Genomic DNA, 25,906 nt, shown 5'->3' with positions numbered 1-25,906 from the left:
TTTTTATAGCAGTAGAGGGAGGAAGGAACAAGTAAATAAATAAAACGAAAATGCATTACAAAAATTATACTTTAATGCAACACCAAATTATCACAAATAATTAAAAGCTAAAATCGCTTCGTTATGACACCAATTCAGTGCTTTATGATAAATTTAAACAGTACAAGGTTGTCGCAAAATATAGGCAATTTATAAAATAGGTTCCAATTGTTTGAATGAGTATGAGATATAAGAAAATATACAATTTTTTGTCATAAAAAATATATGCCTAACTTAACGATTATACAATAACACCCGTGTATACGAAGGACAAAGTAATTTGCTTATAAGAAATGCACTGTTTTTGAGCTGCCATACATTAACATGAAAATATACAAAATAAAATGTTAAGTGACAACCCCATCAGGGACTTTACAATAATATGTCAAAAATTTCGTTAACAATGAATTATTTAAAAGGTGCTGCCATTTTGATAAAAATTACGTTTTTATCAAAATGGCAGCACATAACATAAAAACGTTCATAACTTATTTTTCCTCACTATTGAATACACACTTATAAATTGCTTTATTTGCTATATTCACCGTCTAAAATAGGGCTGTCACATTACAACAAGCTGCCATTAAAATCTAAACACGAACCTTAAAACTGAAATTGTTCACAACATCAATTTTACAACCAAGTGGTAACAAAACTTATACCATAAACATCGAAAACAGCATGAAATTTAAAAAACAGATATCGTACATTAACTCAGAAATAAAACAAAAAAATAGTGCATACAACGATAAAATCACATTTTAAAATGGTAATTACGCACGACTTCAATTCTCTAAAACGTACTACGCAATGGCTACTCTTTACTCTATGGAAAAATGGCGTTTTAAACACAGGTACAAACCGTATCACGTCTATAGTCTATGAAAATAGATAAACATGGACAAATCCTTAACCTAATGCTGGAAGCGATAGTTTGGCAACACGTTGGCGATATGGTTCACTAGAGGATATGTAACTTTTGGCGAATCTCTAGGAATCTAGAAGGTACTGGAAAAGCGACATTGTCTATGGTCCATTCGCTTGGAAATAATAGATGGAATAAAGACATTTCACATGAAGTTCCGTACATTTCAGAATTTATTAACGGACATGATAGTTCATGTTTCAGCATTGTGGAATAGACTTTTCAAGTCTTTGAACGATCGAAAAAAATATATAATTATTGTTATGTAAGGCTACAGTCGCATTTATATGACTTAAAAAGCTGCTCTATTAGTTATGATAGTATGGATAAAATAGAATAGAATAATAATTGGAATGATTAAAGTTGTTTAACATAAAGAAATGTCCAATAGATGTCGCTTTTCCAACACCACGTTATCACTAATTACAAAAATACTGTAACATTTTAAAGCCGTCTCGCTCAGGGTTTAAGCTTCTGTTAAAGCACTCTTATACTCTATAAATATTTTCTAAAAGGTAACAAGTCCGTTATATGGAATGTGTTATTTTATAGTAAAATGTTGGAAATTGGAAACTAAATCCCAAACGTTAACTATCAGACCTGTATTAATACATATGGTAGATCTGACATATTGAAAAAAATATTATATCCCACTAAAACTATGTTTATTAAAAGAGTTGCAAAACGAAATTACTTTAAATTATACATACGATATTGGATTTAAAATACTGTCATTAGAAAGAGAGAAACTGAGAATCACAATTCTTAGTTTAATTACCATTTCGTAAATGAAAAGTTCACTGCAATAATAAAGTCAGGTACATCAGATCTGCCATATTTCATCGCATTACGTAATAATACTTTAGCTTAACAATAAGATCGTTGTTCAAACTATCTGTATTTAGGTCGAATTGGCTTCTATTGTCACTTTTATGCGTAGCGTTAATAAAGCCCAAACTAATAATTACTGTATCGAAATAACGGGGCTCAATATCGAATGTCATGGAAGAAATAGTCGTATTATTTGGCTTAGAATAAAGCTGCAATGGCTAATGCGCCAAAAGCTAAGCTACTGACGGTTAGATCCGTGGCTGAGTTGGCTTTCTTGCCTTCAACCTGAAAAAGTAAGTAATTAATTAGAATTAGAATTTAAATAGACGTAAAGTGATAAAAATAGATTTCCTATAGCACTTGTTTAGAAACATACACACGCGAACCCAAAAACAACCTCAAAATATTATGGAACAATCGATTAATTTATAGTAAAGCAATAACTATCAAAATAAAATACAAAGAAAGATTTTACTCATGATTAAATACAAACACGCCGTCTTCAATGTAAATATTATAAATAGTAAATGATTATGACCTGGGCACAATTACAAACAAAAACATACAAAAATTATGAAATTTCCCATTAACAAAAATAAAACAGGACAAAAAAGATATTTTGATAATTTCCATAGACAAAATAAAAACCACAAACAAAGCATAGACAACAGAACATCAAAGAGCTCCCAAACACTAACACGGAAATGTCAGGAACTTACTTTTGTAGTTCTCTTGTTACCCTCCTTTTGTTGGTTGTAAAAGAAAAGAAAAATATGTTAAAAAATATTTCACATAGTAAATTTACATAATGTTTTTTATATCATTCATTGTTATCTATACAAGACATCTTTATGGAAGAAAATTTAGAAGGGCTCATTTCCAAAAGAACTACTAATTTTATTCATAATCTTACACATTCTATTATACAATACAATAATTCTAATCCTTAAAATTTTTCAATAAAACTTGGTTTACGTTTCACAGCAAAATCATCTACATATTAGTAAAAACAAATGTAATAGAAATAGTTGAAAATCCACCCCAGGACTACTTATTTTTCTAAAAATCTGCTGCTTAAGAATAGAAATCTATACTAATATTATAAAGCTGAAGAGTTTGTTTGTTTGTTTGAACGCGCTAATCTCGGGAACTACTGGTCCGCTTTGAAAAATTCTTTCGGTGTTAGATAGCCCATTTATCGAGGAAGGTTATAGGCTATATATCATCGCGCTACGACCAACAGGAGTGGAGCCACGGGGGTGAAACCGCGCGGAGCAGCTAGTAGGGGATAAAAGTTTTTGATCGTGGTTTTGTAGATAATAAATAATAACTTACCGCCATATCCTTGCAAGGTGTGCCTTTGAGAACGAATTTGAAGAGAGACTCCACAATATTAGCCGATGTGGGAGCCGAACATGTTTCTAACGTTGATACTACGCACTTTTGGAGTTCCGTAAATTGTTTGCATTCCTTTTCCTGTAAAATAAATTGAATTTGTAAGTACTTTAAATTAATATTACATATTTTTAAACCCTTTTTTTCAACGACTTTCGAATTTAGGTAGTATTCGCACATTAACTTTAATAATTTTTGATCAATAGTAATTTACGGGATTTTTATTTCAATTCTATCTCCGACATATAGAAACTAACTTCATAATACTACAATCGAAGTATAACTTTAACAATCTGTACCAATTCCACACTTGAATTAGTACTGCTAAGTCGCCGTAGCCCCTCCGTTATCAAATAAATACAATCATTTGCTTTTATCCTACATTGACCTTACCTTTTACATATCAAAATTCGTACTCAATTATCGAATTTCAAGTGTTCTAAAAATAAACCTCATTCATTTACAAGAACATCAGTTTTATCAAGATTACTGTGAACATGATATTATAATCACATTTTTATGTGACTTGTTGTGAAATAATGGATCACGATTGTTTAATATAACAGCGATAAACTGAACGCTTTATAAAACGTTGTTACTATTTAGTTATCTGTGATATTACACTGATTTGACCGAATACAGCTAAATATGATAAATTCCTAAGTTTGTTTGTTTCTCTTTTAGTGCCACCAATTTAAATGAAACTTGGAATGATAATAATTAAATATTTAAGAGGTACATAGTCTACTTTTTTTAAAGACTTAAAAGTTACTTTTTTTAAATAGATATATCGGCGACGGCTGGATTTTAGGACTATGTGGGCTGGTTATATCCTCTACATTGGGCATCTTGGGTAACTTCGAGCATCAAAAGACATAAACGGAATCTAACACTGACAATCACTAATGAACTGAAATGAATACTTTGTATAGCGAATCTAAACTCAAACTAATATAGAGACTGATATAGACTCGAACAGACAAGTCCGCTCGGCACGAGCTCCAACACTTGAATGCCCGTCCGCTACCACGGCCATGTCCAAGTGCACTTCGTGAGTCATGCGCTTGCGTTCGGTAATATCAGGGGGGGGATCTCCGACACGGCCATCTCTGACGATCACACGTCCTCGTGTGAGGTCTCTGCAAAGACTACATACTCACAGTATCCTGCTCGGCCATACTGATTCTTGTCAACCATTTTAGGTCGTCACGTAATTTCTCACCAACGAAGTAACTAAAGCACGGAACATCGTCGCTACAACGACACACCACAATTTCGCACCAACGAAATGAGGCTAACACTTAATAACGTCGCTACAACGACTCATCTCGCTTCGCAACAACGAAAACAAGGATATCTCAAAATATCGTCGCTTCAACGACTCATCTCGTAAACGCACCAACGTAAACAAGGACAACTCTAAATGTCGTCGCTACAACGACTCATCTTGCTTATGTGCCAACGAAAGCAAGGATAACCCGTCGCTACAACGACATTAATCGTTAACGTACCAACGTAACGAAGAACAAGACAGGAGACAAATGGCAACTGCATCTACTACCACTCAACAAACGGCACTACAATGCATTACAAAATCCAGATAAAACATTTTACATCTCCCTTTTTACACAAAGCTCTTACGTCATTTCAACTACTACCATTACTAGCTACTACTAATAATCTCATGGTCGGATATTTTCCTGACTCTGTTGAGAGGATTTTGAAATTGAATGATTTGAAGCGGCACTAATAACCTCAACAATTTTAAGCGTATCCTTGAACTTCAAGTCAAGCTTGCTTTGATTTATTTCCTCAATGTCGAAAAGAAGATTATCACCAATATTAAATTTCCATTAGTTAGCTTTACTTTTATCATAACTTGATAGACTTCATTATCAATTACAGACATTAACCCCAAAGTCTCCTTTAACAAATAATAGCTCCTTCAGCTATCTAGCTTTTGTAACACGGTTTATAGTGAAGTTCATTGCCAGTCGTACGTCACCTAACGTATCTTGACAATATCGATGTTTGCTAGACTCTACTGCTATGTCTAGCAGTGAACAACCAAAGGCTGATGATGTTGATGATGATGACGATGACGACTTCCATGTTCATGTACGAAAGGCAGATGATTTTGACGATGACGATGATGATGACTTCCATGTCCAGCAGTGTACTGCAAAAGGCTGATTATGTTGACGATGATGAATGATGACTGCCATGAGCACACCGTTTCAGCGTAGGTACTCATCACTATCTACCTGATCATTAACACCACTACCCCCGGTGGAGACTACATCTAAATGTAACTTTTTTTTACAAAATAACTGAGAAAGCATTTACTTTCCAAGCACCTGCCAGATTATCAATAATACTGGCTAGTTATCAAAACAAATTAACACTGGCCTCTAGTGCCGTTATACTACTTCTAGTACTACTAAACCACTCTACACATTTTTAAAGTAATAGAGCAAAACATATCGGGTGAAAGAATCAATTAGACTTAAACATACTCCTTAACATCATTCTTCCCACTAAGTTCCCCTGTAGCATCAATGTGCACGGAATACTAACTTAAGAGTTCTGCCTGAATTCTACCTGAGCTAGGCTTAGAGATTTAGCAAGTGATAAAGTTCACAACGAACTTACGCCCGAACTTAGACATGTAGCCCAGTTGCATGACTAAATCGTGGATATTATGTACCACTGATCTTTTACCATTTTATCTGCACCTTGACAAATAATTTGCAACCTTACCGCATATGTCTTCCAGACAACAGTAATAACTCAACATGTAACAACTCATTCAGCACGTCCAAATGCCTCTCATGGTCCTGGCAACCAGTCAACGGAAAGCTCGGCTATGTTGACTTCATTCTGCCCCATACAATTTGCAATAATCGAAATACATACTGTGACAGTGAATGTGGATTGCGCGAAAAGCAAACAACATGCTTTATCGTAGCGCCCTTTCTCCAAATAATATCAAAGTCGAAAGACTGGAGGCAGACCCTCTCTACCTGTGAACACGTGAAGACACTAGGTACTCTGCTTTTTACTAAACGGCTCCCACCGAATTGCAATCAGTCACCACTGCAAACTTGCAAACCTGTAAATAATACCTGAAGTGCATAACTGCATTAACCAATGCTATGCTGCTACAACTTAAACTGCGGTCTCATGTGCATGGGAGTAAAACCTGGACTCTAAAGCAGTAAGTAGTTCTACGTCTGTAGTAAGCAACTAGATGTTATTAACCGTCATGTTTGTGTATCAGTTCAGTACCACATCCATCCGCGCTTGGATCTATGTGAACCGGGATCATACACCATAAGAATAGGCTTTGATGTTAAAAGACTAATAAACGTTCAACTGATTTGCTCATGTGATGATGAGTAATCGCCGATTAATTTTACTTCCCTTGTAACTCGTAGGTAAGCATAAACAATAGTGCTATAATTTACGAAAACTGTTAATAAATTAACAGAAATAAGAAGCTGTATAAGCTATGTGACTGTACTTTACCATCCTTAATAACAAAGCCTAAGTATTCAACACTACGCTTTCAAAACTTACATTTGGATAGGTTTACAGAAGATACTATCTTCCTCAAAGCATCCACTCCACTCCTCACTACAATCTGGAAGCGCACTGTACCTTGTTCCACGTCAGAAGCTAGCCAGATAGCTACTTGGTTTCATTAATCAAGCTGTTAAAAACTCATTGACTTTGTTACGCAACCTGCTGCTCGTGCAACGCACAAATTTCCTCTAGAAAAGACACATTTCAACAGCTGTTACTCAGATGGTAAATTAGTGCTAATGTAATAATAATAATACACGAAAACACAACACATTAAAATTCTCTAATTGAAATTCACGCCTCTGCATGTTGGACTTATGTCCCTACATAAGCCTACCAAACCGCTAGGTATCTTTCTTCTATCGGTACCAGTGTATAATAGAGAGAAACGTAATTAACTAAGCAACACGCTTCAATAAGATGAAATTATTGTATTGTCACTATTCCTTAGTAAATGTACACAGTGTGAACTAAATCTGTCTCATTAAAGTAGGTAGTTCAAAATCGAGTCCGTTACATACGAACAATAAAGGAAGCCAATGTAAGCGTGATAAAAATCAAAACAATTTGTCGTATCAGACTTGATACAATTAATAAGAACATTATTACGCAATAATGTAACACATTAGAATATCACACATGTAAACTTTGTGTTTAATTTCTCAACCTAATAAGCTAGCATCGCTATCATAATAATGATTAGGCACAACACAAATTAAAATTACTAAAAAGTAATCGCCTATTGTAACTTGCCATAAACCTTGTTATGATCTGTCTACAATATGTTAACAGACTATTTTGAAATTAATGTTATTATTAAAAACGCTTACTAGTCAATTTGCTACTAGCAATTATATCTCTGATAAGGGTACACTCAGCACCAAAAAAACAAAACTAAACATGTATGACTCACAGTTGTCCATAAGTTTGCCACACGGCACGTGTTGACTTAATGATTGCGCCCATTCAACGTGGATGTACCTGACCTGCTGTTTTCGGTGATTCTATGCCTAGTGCAATCATTAGCACCTTATCCGCCCGTGCACTCCGATGCAAAGTGGCTAGACACGCCACACATGAAACAAATGACTCGCGATGGTTAAACCCTGCACTCAGAGGCCTGCTGATCCGTCGCGCGCCCTCCATCTACTGTCTGCGGATGGCATTCACACGCAGGTCTCCTACAAACTTATTGATAGCACACAGTCAGCGAAGCAGCACTTTAACGCCTCGCACTTGTCCTGTAAATGTCACTAATTTGTGGAGCCCTTCACCGCATAAAGACGGCTGCCCTGATCTCTCGCTGCAGCAATCCTCGGCAACAAACTCAGTAGTAGCAAGGGCCACACGCTGCAAACGCTTGTCAAACCGTGAAACACGCGACAACACGGTTGAAGCGGCAACTTCCTTCACACTCACATATCGCCACGAAGCCACTGACGCACACAACCCGACGACACACACCGATAGGCACTCGCGTCACTTGGCTCGCCACCCTGCAAGTTAACACAAGCAGCCGCAGCGGGCTCAACATAGTCACATTACGCTACACAATACGGTAACAATCCTCCTTACTGTGTCCCTCTGCTACCAGAAAATAAATTAAGAGACATGATAGACACTGCAAAGCACTTTAACGCATCATAAATAGCAAATAGTAACAAATAATAACTTTAACGGCGTTTTTCAAAACACAGATCAACGGACAATGGCATTACATCACGCACGTTGTTGTTCCACTTGTTGTATGTTGTAAGCACTCACCGGTTTTCTTATGGCTACGATTAAACGTCACATGATACTATTTGCACCTCCAAAATAATTTTATAACACGTCTACATTACCACATGACGATTGTAAAAATCACGTTTATTCTTTGTGCTCAAAGCAATCCCGCTTCTGATATCGGCGACGGCTGGATTTTAGGACTATGTGGGCTGGTTATATCCTCTACATTGGGCATCTTGGGTAACTTCGAGCATCAAAAGACATAAACGGAATCTAACACTGACAATCACTAATGAACTGAAATGAATACTTTGTATAGCGAATCTAAACTCAAACTAATATAGAGACTGATATAGACTCGAACAGACAAGTCCGCTCGGCACGAGCTCCAACACTTGAATGCCCGTCCGCTACCACGGCCATGTCCAAGTGCACTTCGTGAGTCATGCGCTTGCGTTCGGTAATATCAGGGGGGGGGATCTCCGACAGATAAAAATTTTCGGCCTAATTTTTATCATAGATAAAAACGTCTGGCAACTATACAAAGCACACGGTTAAAGTTAAAAGCTGCATAAAATGAAGAGTACCTATTTTATTTTTCTAAATACATACATATTTTCTTCTACTATTCAAACACGATTTATGTAAACAGTTCAACCAAAAGATCTGATCACCCATAATCGAAAGGGATTTAAATATTTATTACATAGAGGTCACTTGGAAAAATCTCTTATAATAATTTTCATATGTGTGTTAGTCAACAGATGTAATTAGTATATGTAGACTATCTATCTATCTATCCAGGCTATCATCTATCTCTGTGCAAAGTTTCATTCAGATTCGATCAGCTCCTGCTCCATTGTCTTAAAGCAGTATTTTCATTGTGAAAAAAAATTACAGCGTTTTAAAGGTCGTATAGCGCTGTAAATTAAGACATCATGATACATGGTGTTTTGCGTGTTCTAGTGTGGAATTCTTAAACTAGAAGGAACGAAAGTGAAATTCCTTCATTGAAAAAGGAAGGATATCACGAGTCTATACGACTGGCCGGCCGGTAAGGCTCCAATAAATGAAAGTTACGAAGTATATATGCTCTGTAGTGAAAACATTTCGCTTGCACGATTCAGAGCGATGTGTCGCTACACTAGTAACAAATATAGGTACAAACAATATCCCTTCATGTATTCATTCTTACAAATTTTCGCTTTTTAATTAAATAATATAATAATATTATACCAGAAAGGATAACATACCCCAAACACGATCATAGGAATGTTATCAGCAGTTATGGATCCCGCGTTGAAGTTGAAACTAGATCCCAAGGTGGTGTTCAAGCATTGCTGGATCTCGTCCTGTTTCTCTTGGATGCATTCTGGACCATTCTCTGAGATGAACACTGAAAAATATATGGCATTGAATTAAAACAAGACTTAAGGAAAATTGTGGTGTTTGGGCAAGGTAAAAGTATGGAGGAAGTACTTCTTAAGCACGATAGGTACCTGATGATAAGTCAATCATATTTTTCATATATCTGTATTTTAAAATCTAAGAGTAAATATCCCATTACGCAAATTACAAGAAGACTCTAAAAAAAATAATTGAAAAAAGAACTAAGTAGGATAAATAGAATCCTAGAGTGTTTCTAAGCCTTTATAATTTTCAGATAGTTCAAGTATGCAAAGAATAACACGTTATTTACACCTGAATACTTATCTCAATAGACTGCGATGTTAATTACCATAAACCATAGTCCATACATTTTTTATTATAATTAGTTTCCGGAATGACATGGAAACATAGTATCTAGCAGTAAACAGGATATGAATTGTCTATTGAGTATTTAACTACTAAAAAAACACTTAAAACACAAATACGGTGATAAGGGTTACATTCTTACTTTTTTCTAGACATTTAACTTAGTGACACAGTAACAATACGCAAAAATGCCACACTCCAAAAAATGCAATTACAGGAAATTTCCATGTTGCTGTTGTACAAAAAAATGCATATTTTCAACACAAAGACACTCCAGCTCTTTTGTTTCAGAAGTAATTTGTTTAAATAAAGGCACTAGAAAGCTTACCTGGATCTCTGAAATAAAGTTTATAATAAGTTCACTTCTCAAACGTGTCAAAAAAACAAAAAGTGCACCAAATCATAATATTATATAACCCAAATGTTTCTTATTATAATGATGATTACCATTTCATAAAGTTAAATGTTTTTACTTTCCCTGCGATTAAAGTTAATGATCCCTTATGAAATGTTGAATATTATTATATTATTTTCAATGTCCGCCGCAATTAAGATGCTTTTAGTACCTATGTAATTAGTAAATAAATATCATACAGACGCTTCTTCCCAAATTGTTATTATAATAGGGAGTAAGTAACACAATTTTCGTACACTCAAACTTATTTTAGACAAAGATTATATAGAATTTATTACTATTTGCTTCCTTTTGTTTTAGAAGATGCCAAATACACATATAAAGGAAATTATAAATACCTTTACTCTTAATTTCCGTGAATAAATTCTACTGACAGTGAGTACTAGTAGTAACTAGTAAGTAAGAATATTGACACTAAAGGTAGAAAGGGTACGGCTACTATTGAAAATCCATAAAACTATATTTAGATGACCGCAACCAGGTCAAGTATCCTAATAGTGAGTTTTCACGAATGTCGTATTGTACCTATTGATCTATATGTATAGACAATACATTGACTTTTTATATCGCATATAGATTCTATAAATAATGAAATCAATACATTCAGAGTGGATTTGTGATTTAAATCACAAATTCGCAATACACAAGCATTCGGTAAACAAACGTCTATATAAAAACTTACTAGTACCTAACTACCTATCGCTAATTAGGTATATATACCGTTTAGTTAATATATTTTAATGTCTCCCGGAAATTAAAAATTATAGATTAACAAATACGAAGCGTTAAAATGAAATGATATAAGTGTAACCTAGACATAAATGAAAGTTGATATTGATGGAAAAAATACTAACACATTATCACTCTATACCCTGTTGTTTAATTTTAAATCCCTTTATATATAACAAAACTTTATAAATACATACATTTATAAGTTATATCATACCCATAGTATATCAAAATATATCCCCCACACAATTTTACCTATAATTTGCTCTCGCATCCTCTTTTGCATGTATACTGTAACGTGCAAAAAAACGATTTAGTGCTAAAGTCCAGAGGCCAGTTAATCTATTCAATATTCTTATAACCTTCGTTGAAATACTTGAGAAAACCGATATTTTAAAGTCTACAGAGACTCTTAACCAATCCTACTAACATTATAAATGCGAAAGTTTGTGAGGATGTGTGTGTGTGTTTTTGTTACTCTTTCACGCAAATACTACTGAACCGATTACAATGAAATTTAGCACACATATAGAGGGTAACTTGGATTAACCCATGGGTAGGTTTTATCAGGGAAATCCCACGGGAACGGGAACTATGCGGGTTTTTCTTTGAAAACGCGGGCGAAGCCGCGGGCGGAAGGCTAGTAATATTATAGTTTTTGCTTTACTTATAATGCAGTCTTCGGTTTCCATTCTTTCAAAAGGAAAAATTAATTCGAGTATTGGCAGTGTTCCTTGACGCGTATTGTTTGATAATTTTTCGATATTGTATTCGCAATTGACGATACTCATTTTGAAGTGTACAATTAAATTGATTGTATTTCAATATTATAACCTATCTGAGCTTAGTACACAACATGCACACTACATGCTTGGCACCCTGTATCTGGTTGAATCTGCTATTTGCCGATTATTTGCTATTAAAAAAATGACGTTGAACGTTCAACCACTTCACGAGTTGTCCTTTAGTCATTCAATTAAATGTCGTCATTCAATGAACGCGCTAGTCATTCAATCAAATAGCAGATTCAAGACGATTTCAAGACGAGACAAAGACAAAAATCGTGTTTTATATTATCTGTGTACATAAAACATATTTTGTTCAACTCACAAGCAATCCTATCGCCCTCCTTAAAGCAGATGAACTCAGCGAGTTGCTCAGTAATATTGTGCACCGTCTTGATGTTCCCGCGCTCCTCCTCAGAGAGGCAAGGTTGGATCGCGTCCGTCATGTTGCGGAAACAGCCCTTGAAGTCGGGGGTTTTGTCGCAATACCTGGGAATTTAATTCAATGATTTGTTTATTAATTCAATAAATGATTTATTCCAACCACTAAAGGAAAACCTACAGAGTACTTACTTCCCGTGAACACAGAACCTTGTAACGATACAATGTCATACCATAGATAAGGGGAAAATTATGAAAAGCATAAATTTAAAGTTACAACAGATGAAAAAAGCTGGGCTATACCTACGGAACCTTCGGTGCGCGAGTCCGACTTGCACTTGGCCGGTTTTTATAGATCGTTAAAAAAGGTCGTGTTCTATCTAAAATTGCGAACATTGAACTATTGTAGGTATCGTGTTAGTTAGGATGCAAATATAAATTGATTGTAAAGAGAGGAGGGAGATAACGAGAAAAACAACTCGAAGTATCGTGGGTACATACCTTCATTGTAGAAATAATTTATAAATAAATAGGTACCTTTTAAATACTTCGTCCACTTGACCATTGGGTTTGGCATTTTCGATTTCTTCTTGCAATTTTGTAGGATCTACTAAAGCACTCACGCACTTCGAGAAATCTTTGAATGCTGCCTGGAAAGAAAAACATTCAAATTATTTTATTATAAGGTATATTTTTGGGCAGATATTCTTAATCTGAAAACAGAAGAGACTACTCTTGCCGGTTCGCTTTTCTCTATAAAACTGCTATACGACATTAAATTCTACAATTGATTATACAGAGATAGATATAAAATAACCTTATTCAAGTAAATGTTTGAATTAAGGTGATATGTTTGTTTTTTTTTTTCTAACAATGCATCTTGAATAAGTATTTCATCTTGATCCCTACAGCTACGTAGAAAAAATAAATAGTAAATTTTCACAAAAGTTTTAAAATAATATAATAGCATAGAATAGATGATGATGATGATGTTTGAACTTTAAACTCTAGATAAAAATTACCTACTACAATATTATGCTATACTTTAAGGATCCCTTTGATCTGATAAAACTCGAAACTTCACTGGTCGTTTACCTTCTAACTATGCAAATAAAATACGTAAATGTATTAAAATTTAAAACAAGTTTTAGAAATATTCTAAAACTTGTTTAAATCTCAAAACTTTTCGAAATCTTTTAAAAACTAATTAGATATTTTATTATTAAAAAAAGAGGCTGCATACAAATTACAAATATTGTTCGAACACACATTCGAACATGTAGACATGTAATTTCTTATAGCTAGTGTATTTGATGATATGTATAATGTTATTACCTTATTTACTTTCATACATAATGGTTAACATCTAAATGGATTACAAGCAAACAAAAAAATATTAATATTTATTTATTATCGGCTTGCAAACTAGTTAATTTTTAGTGCTAATAAGTTGCTAATGTAACTTAATTAGAAATAATATTAAATAACAAGTTATAAGGTACGGTTGTTTAAAAAACCGGTTCAATCACGTGATGGAAAAACTGTTATGAAACAGATCGTAACTTCATGTTTCTGATGCTATGTGTATACTAGCTTATATCCGCGACTTTGTGCGGTTTCAATGGGAATTGCAGTATGCAGTGCGAAGTAAAAAGTAAATTTCGACACAGGCGGAGCCGGGGCGAGCGGCTATAGTTTATAATTTATATTATTTAGTTCGTAATCGTAAATCGTAATGCATAATCAGACTTTTTGTGTAGGTAAACGATTACAAAAAATGAAAACAGAAAACCTTCAAGGCGTGCTTGGGATAAAACGCCGATGACCTAGTATAAAAAAATACATTTATTAATATTGATTTTTCCAGATATCAATCTTCTATTACATTTTTATAGCTGCTTACAATTCAAACCGTAGTTGGCTAAATAGGATACAAGGAATTTGATACTCAAGATCGTCCGGAATATATGCCAATGAACTCAAATTAAAATAGTATAGGTCACAAGGGCACATTGGTTAATTTTATATGTACGTAGATAATACTTGTCACTTGTGAATTGTAGTACGCTAGTTGACCTGTGCCCTTCACTGGGCGTCAATATTTTATCGATATATCTTAACGGACTTTTGAACAACTAGGTACGCTCCATACAAACTTTCCCTAAGGAGGTAGAAAGGTATATGAGGAGGCATATGAGGAGGAGGCATATGAGGAGGATCGTTAAAAATTTTACATGATTCAAACAATTCGAATAAAAAATATGTGTGCGTGTACTAAGTGTACACACGTAAGAAGTGAAACTTCTTTATGACCTTATTTTTCAAAAAATAATTTACTATATGCAACTTTACATACCTAAATACGTTGAATCACGCGTGGTAGGGATAAGAAAAAGACGCGTAACGGAAAAATGTCACGCGTAACAAAAAAATGTTACACTAAATTTTTTTCCAACCCCGATAAAGAAGTTTCACTTCAAAAAAAATAAAGTTGTTTGATTAGCGCTTATTTACATAAACGAGAGAAACCCCCATCATGCAAATGTATCGGATAAAACCACAAATGTAATTTCCATAAAAACACAATAAATTATAGCAGCAATTATACATTGTGCTTTCAAGACTAAGGTCTCATTGTAATTTGTACCTCACTCTTATAATATTATATAAGTACCTACTTCCCAGGCCACTTCAAGATTGTTTTCAAGTGATTGTTATTTAAAAACAAGTGGGTTTGTTATTTATGGCTTTTAGAACCATAAACATTTCAAACATGGGATATCGGCTATCGCACACTTAGAGCAAATTCAAAATTCTTTTTCGACTTCCTAAAGTGTTATAAATTGTAGGAGGTATCTAAGAGGTAAGTGTTTAAAGTACATATATTGTAACAACTGTAGTGAAAAATTATAGAAACAAAACAAGAAAAAACTTAGAGCTATTTTTTTTTAATTATGTCTCAACGTAAACTAATTACGAGGCAAAATGTCCATAAAATTTTCTCGGTTTTCCTCGTCATGACAATTAATTTATCATTATAATATAGATATTATGGATGTCGTTACGATAATTTTATTATTGTACAAGTCTCGTATTGTGAAAGATAAGAACATAATAAAAGGGAAATATTGAAAAAATCTTTGTAAAGACGATTTGGTATTAGAAGCTATTTAGATAATAATTCAATTAAGAAAATACAACAATTATGCTGTGTTGACATAGAGTAGATGTTCTCACGATCATTATAATATATTTAACAATAAATAATATCTTTGCATCTTTACTTCAGAGATAAGACATAGGTAGTTAGTTACAGCTTTGATAGCTTGCTTTTGATAGATATACGAATTAATTTTATTTGAGTTAAAATTGGAAGCCCAATTGAGAAGAAGCAAAAGCATTACGTTTCTTGTAAAAATCATAAAACAATCATATAAACATAATTATTCCATAGGTAACATTAAAAGGAGTACCTTTAGACCTTGTCAAAAAGATGTATTTCTGCTAAACAAAAAAAGACTGACTAAACGATTAGCCTTCACCTTGAAGATTAGGCCCGTATTGCAATAATGTCTTCAATCCGTGATATATCCTTTTTTACTTAAAAGGTATAATTATATTGCACGCCTCATAAGCGAAGCGTTGAGGTACCCAGTACCCACCTCAATCCACTGTCGCGAAGTGACAGTAGTACCCACTACTATCACTTCGCGCAAAACATCTGATTTTTCAAACTTAAAATGTCTTTATGTATCATACATTGCACTTGTAAGATAATACATACACACACATATTAAGAAAAAACACTATTTTTAACGTTCATGATATTTTTGATGTCATTTTTGTTATTTAAACTAGTTAAAAAACAGTTTAAAAAAGTTCTGTCTTGGACGTCCGTGTGTCTGTATGTGCGGATCCTTTTTCTTGTTAACACGATAGCGACCGAAATACTTTACTAATCGAGTCTTTTTTTTTCTCTTACGCTTGAGTATGCTCAGGAATAGAACCCTTTCATTTTTCAGGGTCTGATTCGATGTGGTTTAATTGTTATTAAATAAACAAAAATAATAATTAATAAATATTTATTAAAAAAAAATTATGAGGCGTGCACTTTTGGATTTTCCAAATTATTTTTTTTTTTTTTTTATTAGCAATAGGCAGAGGTTTAGCCACAATCCCACCTGATGGGAAGCGGTGATGTGGCCTACTTGGTTGCACGTCTGCCTAGAAGGAGCCTATTCACCCTGGCTTTGAAGAGGTCCAAGTTGTATTGTTTAGGAAAAATGGTGTTAGGGAGTGAATTCCATTGCTTAGCTGTTTTTATGATGAAGGAAGACTCGAAGCGGCGAGTTCGAATATTGGGGATATCCACAATAAAAGGATGATATCCTTCGGAGCGCCTCGAGGTACGATTATGAAATGGAGATGGAGGAATTAAATTGTGTAATCCATACGCACATTCTCCGAAATGCAATCTGTAGAACACCGAAAGACATGCCACCTCACGACGATGCTCAAGACTCAAGAGCCGTCAGCCGAGCTTCAACTAAGGAAGGGTTGTTGATGATACGTTTGGCACGTCTTTCAATTGAAGAGTATATGAAGAGTTTGTTTGTTTGCTGGTCCAATTTAAAATTTATTTCACTGGTAGATCATCACGTAAAGAATGGGAACTTAGCAATACGTGTAAATCCGCTTTACCATTCCAGTACAGGTCAAACGAAAATACCAATTGTATATCGTTACATAAGTCGAAAAAAATATGTAGTATGCAGGTAGTAATTGTTATAAGTACATAATATTATATTCATATTTACTATTCCTGAACATCTATTAGGTACTTCAAAGAAAAATAGCAGTGCATAACGTTACGAAAGTGAAATACATACTATATGTAGGTATCTAGTAATATCATTCAAGTGCTCACGAAACTACCCCTTTAGCTTTGTAGCCATTACGGTATTGTCTTTAGGCATTTGGCGGATATTCACAAATTCACAATAGACGACTCTGAGCTGCATGTATATTATACACATACATAATATATTCAAGTTTCCGTGAACTACACGGAAGATGTGAATATTCAAAGGTTAAATCTAAATTCTAATGGGCATTTATTTTGTTTAATTTATTATTATCTACGCAAAAAACAAAGCAGTGTAACTTCGTAATAGACCGGGAGATACTGACACAAAATTTCGAGTCATTTGTAACAGGATGGCGGTTCTACAGGGTTCTTAGTACGCAATGACAAAAAGAAAAATGATGGTGTGAACGCTGGTACCGGCGGCTTAGTCGCGTGGGCGTTAGTCGAACTCGTCGGAAAATAGCGAAAGTAAACTTATATATACGTATGGCACTTATTTTTCCTGTAAGTTTGAGGATCAACGAATATAAATACAAAATTTCAAAGATCTAGGTGTTGGAAATCTTCACTTATATAAATTAATAATAAATTTATTTTTCAAGTATGACAGCACTTTTTCCCCCTACTAGAAGTATGGCAAATATAATAATGGTCACATTTTATCAAATACTCTCCAAAAAGCCAAATGCAATACTGGTACAAAAAGATAGGCGAAATAAAAAAATTTTGCAGATTTTCGGCGGTATGGCGACCATTTGGAATCGTCCGAAAAGTATGGCATGGCGATTTTCGTAAATGGCTGCACGACGATGGTTACCTGTGTAAAAGTTAGCTTGGTACAAATGGTTGAATAATTGTTTTTTTTTAAATCAACACATTCGCGTCGGTATGGCGGGCTGTAAGTCATACCGGAAAAGTATGGCATGACACTACCGCCTACTTCATTTTTATGGGCTATCGGTAAAATCTAAAATTTTTGTGTTACAAATCGTTTGACTTTCGCTATTTTTCCGACGAGTTCGGCTAACGCCCACGCGACTAACCCACCGGTACCAGCATTCACACCGTCATTTTTCTTTTTGTCATTGCGTACTAAGACCCCTGTAGAACCGCCATCCTGTTACAAATGACTCGAAATTTTGTGTCAGTATCTCCCGGTCTATAACGTATATCGAAAAGATTTTTATAATACGAAATTGTTATTTTGTTTATTTATTTTTCTCGTAAATGTTTAACGATTATAATGGAACCTTCACTGGAAGATAGCTGAATGTTAAGAGGAAAAACTGTAGCTGCATTATCTTGGAAAAACAATTAGGGTTATTCGCGAAACTCTTATTAATCGAGGACGAAGTCACGGTCATGACCTAGTTTCACATATCTATTAAGTACAAGTATATAATATACATGAGTTAATTGTTCCTATATTTTTAAAACTGAAAATATTGTGGCATTTCTATTGAAATGTGTTACTAATGCAGTAGTACAAAATTGTACAAATAAAAACTTGAATTCTAACAAAGTAGTAGGTACTTATTATTTTACTTTAAATCATGTTTAAATCATAACAATTACTGAATAATTTGGCGTCGATATCGTTTTAATCTTATCTGAAATTCGTTAATGAAGAAATCTTTGATGGCATTGGTTCATGTATCAGTGTGTATCGATAAATTTGAAATCAAATTTCATAATAATATACGAGATAGGGTAAAATTCCACAGAAAGAACTGCAAACAAATTATATTAAGTTAAATAAATTCAAAAAACTTGTTATTTTCGTATACAATGGTGACAAAAACCACATTTCAATGATTTTACTCAAGTATTTAAATTTTTTTGCCCATCCGAGGTCTCGATGTATGTAAAATTATATGACGTTAGTAACTCGTTATGTTTTATCCTACCACTTTAAATAATATGCAAGGAAACAAATATTCATCTTTCATGCAAAAACGACTGATTAGATCGGGATAAAATTTGCCATACAAATAGTTTCCTAAACACTTTTCAAAATTAGCCTGATCGAAGCGGATATTAAAAATAATTAAAATCCTTTCAGTCGTTCTTGAATTATAACTTGTATAACTAACATAAACTTTTTTCTTATTTATAATAAGAAAAAAATAAAAAATATATTTTCGGGAACCAACATTTTTTACTGTCAATCTACTGACTAAAATTTAATAGTTTCGTAAACGGCGTACCTTCTTAAGTAACATGGAGTAGGTACTTAAAGAATCTTGAGAAAGTTGTCGGCCAAGTGGATACTTAGATATATATTATGTCAACATTCCTACTCGAAATATAATTATTTAAATATGTTCACGATAAAAACTTATGATGGATTTAAAACATTTTTTTTATTTTAACAATAAGATGTGTGTGAAGCAACTGTGGCAATGGCCGTTTTAAATTGTATACTTAGTCAATAAATTAAATCTTTACACTCTTGTATAATTTATTGTATGTAAATTTAAGTTCAAAAAACAACGATCCCGAATTTAATCAGCTTATTCATGTTGGGAATACCCATGACCAGTCTGGGTGTTGTGAAATTTTAGATAATACAATTAGAATGAGAAACATTTTCAACCCTCTTAACCATTAACTAATTAATATAATAACAATCACCCTTTATAATAATTATTGTCAGTAGCATGAAAAACGAATATTCCCGATGTTTTGGAAGTCCTTGCTAAGGAGCAATTATAGATGCGTCAAACTTTATATGAAAATGTTCCTAAGTATTATGTATTAATTTTTTGGATTAAAATTTTATAGTAACATTATTAATACCTTTTCCACGCAATACCACATAAATGCCACACACGCATCATTCAATATCACCAAAGTCCACACGACATTATAAGAACGGAAGTGTCAACTTTAAAAACTATTAAAATACGCCAAACCACTTAGTAACAAGGTCTTTGTATCAAATTTCCTCAGTATTTAACGAATCACTGCTCAGATTCGGCAGTTAAGGGCAGATGGTCAAGGAAGTCACTCAAGGGTGTTAAACTGGTACGGTGACCCCATACGGTTCTTCACCCTTATGACTAACATATGGACAAAGTGAATTTGAAAATAACGTGTTTATAGAGTAATTTGCGACCTGTTTCTAATAAGTACCTATCTAAATAGGTACCTATTAGGCGTAAAATACATGATTTACAAATGCACACCTACTAGAAAAATCCTACGTATATTACTGAATTTTTGAGCCATATTAAATCGATATACCTACCTACGGAAATTTCCACACAACGTTCGTCGTTCATCCCCAAATGTATTTCTTTACGAAAATAATTTATTGGTAATATTTTTTTAGGTAAATATATGAGACTACGCCGCGCAGCCATGTTTCTTAATAAAAAAAAGTTTATTGACATTTCCAAGTACAACGGTCTTAGATGTTTGACTGGCATATGCTAATTTAATATTAGCACATATTTACCGTTCTGTAGATAAACACATTATGACATGTATAAACAGCTAAATAATATATTATTGCCTATCCAATTGTTTTTAAAGAAAACAACGAACTACGTATAATATGTTTATAATTTTTTAGATTGCACAAGGAAAACAATATACATATAAACAATCTTTATAAGACTGACCTTATTCATCTGCAACATACGTTGAAAACCATAGAGAGAGAATATCAATTTATTTCAGTCGGACAATTGAAGAATCAAAAAAGTTTGGAAAATCCAAAAGTGCACGACTCATAATGCTCATTTAATTATGAAATAAAAAAAAATAAAAAAACTTATTGTAGTTTTCGTTTTTTATTAATTGCAATTAAACGACACTGAATTAATTAATCATTCGCATTCAGTGACCTACAATCGTCGATTAGAATATTTAAAAAAAAAATTCAACTCAAATGATGGATTTTTTCACAAGTTATAGTGTTTTCAGGTTTCACACATGACGGACAGGAAATTTTTTTGACCTATTTCGGTGTTTTTTTCCAATTCTATTGAAGTAAATCAATTTTTAAAAAGTATGGGATTAATCTCCATTAAATTATCTCGACAATAGTATGCAAAATATCTTGATTCCGTGAACTAACAAGGCTATAATAATAAGAATAGCTGCAAAAATGAGGCGAAAAAAATTTTTCGATCGTAAAGCACTCTCTGATGCTTCGCATCATGAGTCGTGCAATTTTTTATTGTACATTCTTAATAAAGTACCGTAGGTGACTTAAGTAAAAGGATCATAATATTATCACATTTTATGGACCAGACTGAGAATCAGCGCTGTTGCTTTCTCATTTCTTACGATTCAAACAGCATCGCCGAGTTTGGACCCTTTGATTCATATTTTATATTTTTATTCTGTTCTATGTACCTAAAGGTTAAGTAGATTTTAAGTCCTTATATCATAAAAATGTACATTTATAAAAAAGAGAAAAAAAATATACAAATACATATATCGTTATTTATTCAATGACCCCAAATGCCGGTCATGGCGCCTCATTTTTAGCAATTAACAATTTATTATTTCTACAATTTAGCATTTTGCTTACAACAAACGTATGAATAAAAGGTATTATTTTACAATGAAAGAACCGTTAGTTAGGTAGTTAAAAGAACAGGAACCTTCTTCAGAATACTTGTAATGTAAACATTGCCTAAGCAAAGCATTGAAGCATAGCATTATATAACAACAATTTATAAATGTAGGTTTCAAAACATTTACCACAAGACCTTCTTTGTTTGAGAGGTTTCTTTAAAATTTATATAGTTATAAATTATAATCATAATTTATAGGTATAATCATATATATAGCTATTTTCTAATACAACAACATAATAAATTAAATATTGCAATATGTAGGTATTATATGCAAAATGTATGCCTAATAAGCGGTATTTACTTAGGTGTCGATATACAATATCCTCGTTGTATCTATTATATAATTTCTTGTATTAAATGTTGTAATTTTACATATTTAAATAAGTACCTATGATAAATGACAACGATAAAACATGTTATATGAAACTAGAATCGAAATTAGTCAAATCGTTGTTTTTATTCTATAGCATAATTATTATTAATTTAGGTGTAGCTTGTTCTAGTTACCAGAAAAACTTTACTATTTTACATATAGAGAGATTTCCTAATATTTTCAGCTTTAGCAGATATTTTCCATGAGACAAAGAAAGCATAGAAGGTACCAAATGAATAACAAATAGCCTATTACCTAACATAAATACAGGTTGTTTTAAATTATAACCCGTTTAGAGCGTCGTTTATCCATCAACTTACATATGACAATTAAAAAGAAAAACAATTAATACCCTCATAAAAACAACACGTTTCCAGAGTTCGTGATCGAAGAAAGAATTTTATCGCAATTCGCAACGAATTATAAATGATAAGGAGTTATTTCTACCTTGATATAATATGCACATCACCTGCATATATACCGTAGTGTAATTTTCCAATAAAGATCAGTCACCGGTCATCAAGCCTCCCCCTTAGTTAAATAATCTATACGAATATTATAAAGCTGAACAGATTGAATGTTTTATTCAATGTGCTAATCTCGGGAGCTACGGGTCCGATATGAAAAATTCTTTCAGTGTTAGATAGTCCATTTATCGAGGAAGGTATAGGCTATGTATTATCACGCTAAGACCAATAGGAGCGAAACAATGCGGGTAAAACCACAGCTAATGCTTCTATAAAATATTAAAGAAATCTACGAACAAGATAGAAACAAAAATTGTTGTAGGCAATTTCGTATAGCAATAAATAATGATCAAACTTCCGTTCATGAAAAAACCGCTGATTCACGGTTCAAGGAATAGAGTAATATTACCTAATTGCATATTAGTTACGTATGAAATTTGACGCTATTTTTTGTAGTTTTAACTAATTGTAGGTACATATCAAATATAAAGAGTTCAATTAATAAGAGATGATAGACTGCAAGAATCAATTCGACAAACAGCATACTTCTTGTCTAAAAATGTCTCTATACAGGCCCAGACTGTATCAATTTTAAAGGATTTTAACCGGCTATATAACGAGTAATTTGGCTACTCTTATTGAAAAAAGTAACGAGTAGATAGGGTAAAAAACTTGCGATAGAAGCCATGGTCAGCTTGTATAGGGATATTTTTTGTTATTTTTTCTTCAAATATTTTATTAAATTATCTTAATTAATGTTCGCTATAAATATAAAATAGTAGTAGCAAGTCTTAATTCATTTATCATAATATCTTAACGATTGCCGCCTTGCCGATCTTTTCGTAATAATGAAAACAAATAATTGTTATCTTTACAATTTGAACTTCCGGTAGATTTGTCATTCCATTGTTTCATTTATTAAATTATAATTTACATGACAATGTTTTGGTAATAATTCAATGCATGAATAATTTGATATAGACAATCCATTTACAATTTTAATGCTTGTTTTAATTATTTTTCAATACATTCATTTAAAAAATATGTTGCAGCCTTTTGGTTTAATCAGCTATTTCATTAACAGCCTAGGCTTTTGATTTAATGAGGAGACATAATTTAAAGTCACCAATTAATAAAGAGCCTAGTCTTATATTCAAAATGATTATTCTTTATGATTTCTCAGCTAATAGATAAGAGGCAAGGTTCTGAGGTAACAAAAGATTCTTTAAAATATTAACTACTTATAAATGAATGGAGCTGTACACATTTTTTTTAGGTTCATAAAATAACTTTGGTGTGAATGTTAAACCCTTTCACTCAAAATATTGGTTTCTTTGATTAATAAGCAAATCTAAACCTTTCTGTAAATTTTATTTAAATTGTCAGAAATTGCCACATATTGAGCATTTTGCACCCATAAATCAAACTTAATTGCCACAATCTACACCAAGAAATTGGCATTAAATACTAAAACATAAAAGCACTTACTTCAGCATTGTCATACGCGCCCGGCCCACCATTCTTATCACACTTCTCTTTGAAGACTTCCGTTGACTTGTTCTTGATGGCCTCAAGCTGCGCCTGGTCCACCTTCCCCTGGAGTTCTGGAGGCAGGGAGTTGATGGCGTCTGCTATTGAGGGCTCCGTGGACTGACATTGTGCGAGACCTGAATGAAATCATTACTATTGAAATCAGTACTATCATTGATTTAATAAAAAAAATAATAATATGGAAATAGATTGGTTATTATTTAAATAGTAGTAATTTAGATTGATTTATAGGAAATTACAGCAAAGCCTTTACAATTATTAAAAATGTTAATAAGGAATTTATTCATTTAGATCTTCAAAATACTTTAAAACAATAATATATTGTGTGAAGAATGGTGGCCTAATAATCTAATTATTATTTAACTACTCTTCTGTGATAGTGTGAAAATGTATTAATCTGAATAAGATTGTTATAGATAGTCTCTGGACTAAACAATAATTAAAATTTATTGGAAAAAGCTTTAGTTTCATAGGTAGTACCTTTTTATTAAAATCAATCAAGTGTTGAAATATGTAATTCAAATATTTTAAATGTATAAAAAATAATCCTAGTGAGTAGGTATATTAAAATTTATTAACTGTATACGTACAGTAAGTTCTTTTTTAACAAATATATATTCAAGAATTTTGAGAATATTGAGCTATACAGATTACAGATAGGATTTTTAATTGAATCAATCATTTTAAATTAAAAAAATTCTTACCGATAATAACAGCAAACGTGAAGTATTGTAGATACATTTTCGTATAACGACTCTTTAATTACGTAAAAACGAAATATAATACTCAAACACACGAAATTAGTTATTACGAACCAACCGGTTTCACAACTTCATATATCTAATTCAATATTCAATGACGATAGCTTCGCGTCGAAATTGCCCGAGCAATGAACGCTAATCACAATTTAAAACACAATTTCTACGTCCACCGCAACTTGTAACTCCAACTCGAATGTTGACAGTTGTCAGTTGAACAGTGAACTTGAATGTTGACTTGTGTCTAGTTGACAGCAAACAAGTAACAGCTCGAGTAAGAGCGTTTTCACATTATCCGATCCGATATCGGATATCGGACGCCGATAGCCGATATCCGATATCGGATACAATTTGCCCTTTCACATTGTCCGATAAAATCGTTCCGATATCATCATGAGTGTTGCCAGAAATTTTTAGAGAAAACTAAACTAAATTGCCAGTTGATAAAAAAAAGGTATAATTAAAAAAAATCAAATATTATATCATAGTTGTACATGTACATTAAAAATAACTACGATAAAGAAAAACAACTTCAAAAAAGAAAAGTAAAATGTAAAAAAAGATTTGATATCACAAATTACTGCATATTATTTAAATGTGCTATTTACTAAATAGTTTTGATATCGGTCATTTGTATAACATAATATACTTATGTTAACACATTATAAATTAAATAAATTTATATCAATACCTACTACAACCTAGTTAGTTAATAGTTTTAGTAATACAT

The 25,906-nt window shown here is 32.9% G+C and overlaps 1 protein-coding gene across 1 annotated transcript; it reads right to left on the bottom strand.

Annotated features, from left to right (window-relative positions):
* Window positions 1-53: 53 nt before the first annotated feature.
* Window positions 54-25,384, bottom strand: LOC149904413 (27 kDa glycoprotein-like). The gene is made up of 7 exons (XM_090107532.1): window positions 25,123-25,384; window positions 24,356-24,534; window positions 13,106-13,218; window positions 12,513-12,676; window positions 9,757-9,899; window positions 3,131-3,271; window positions 54-2,080 (listed from the first exon to the last, which is right to left on the bottom strand). The coding sequence occupies exons 1-7, from the start codon at window positions 25,157-25,159 to the stop codon at window positions 1,994-1,996; spliced, it is 864 nt and encodes a 287-aa protein (XP_089963658.1). The 5' UTR covers window positions 25,160-25,384; the 3' UTR covers window positions 54-1,993.
* Window positions 25,385-25,906: the final 522 nt, after the last annotated feature.

The sequence above is a fragment of the Colias eurytheme genome, chromosome 11 (genome assembly GCF_061535395.1).
Source record: "Colias eurytheme isolate Ceu_HAF_F1 chromosome 11, ilColEury1 Martin Lab GWU primary, whole genome shotgun sequence".
Taxonomy (NCBI): domain Eukaryota; kingdom Metazoa; phylum Arthropoda; class Insecta; order Lepidoptera; family Pieridae; genus Colias; species Colias eurytheme.
This window is presented reverse-complemented; position numbering and strand designations above follow the sequence as displayed.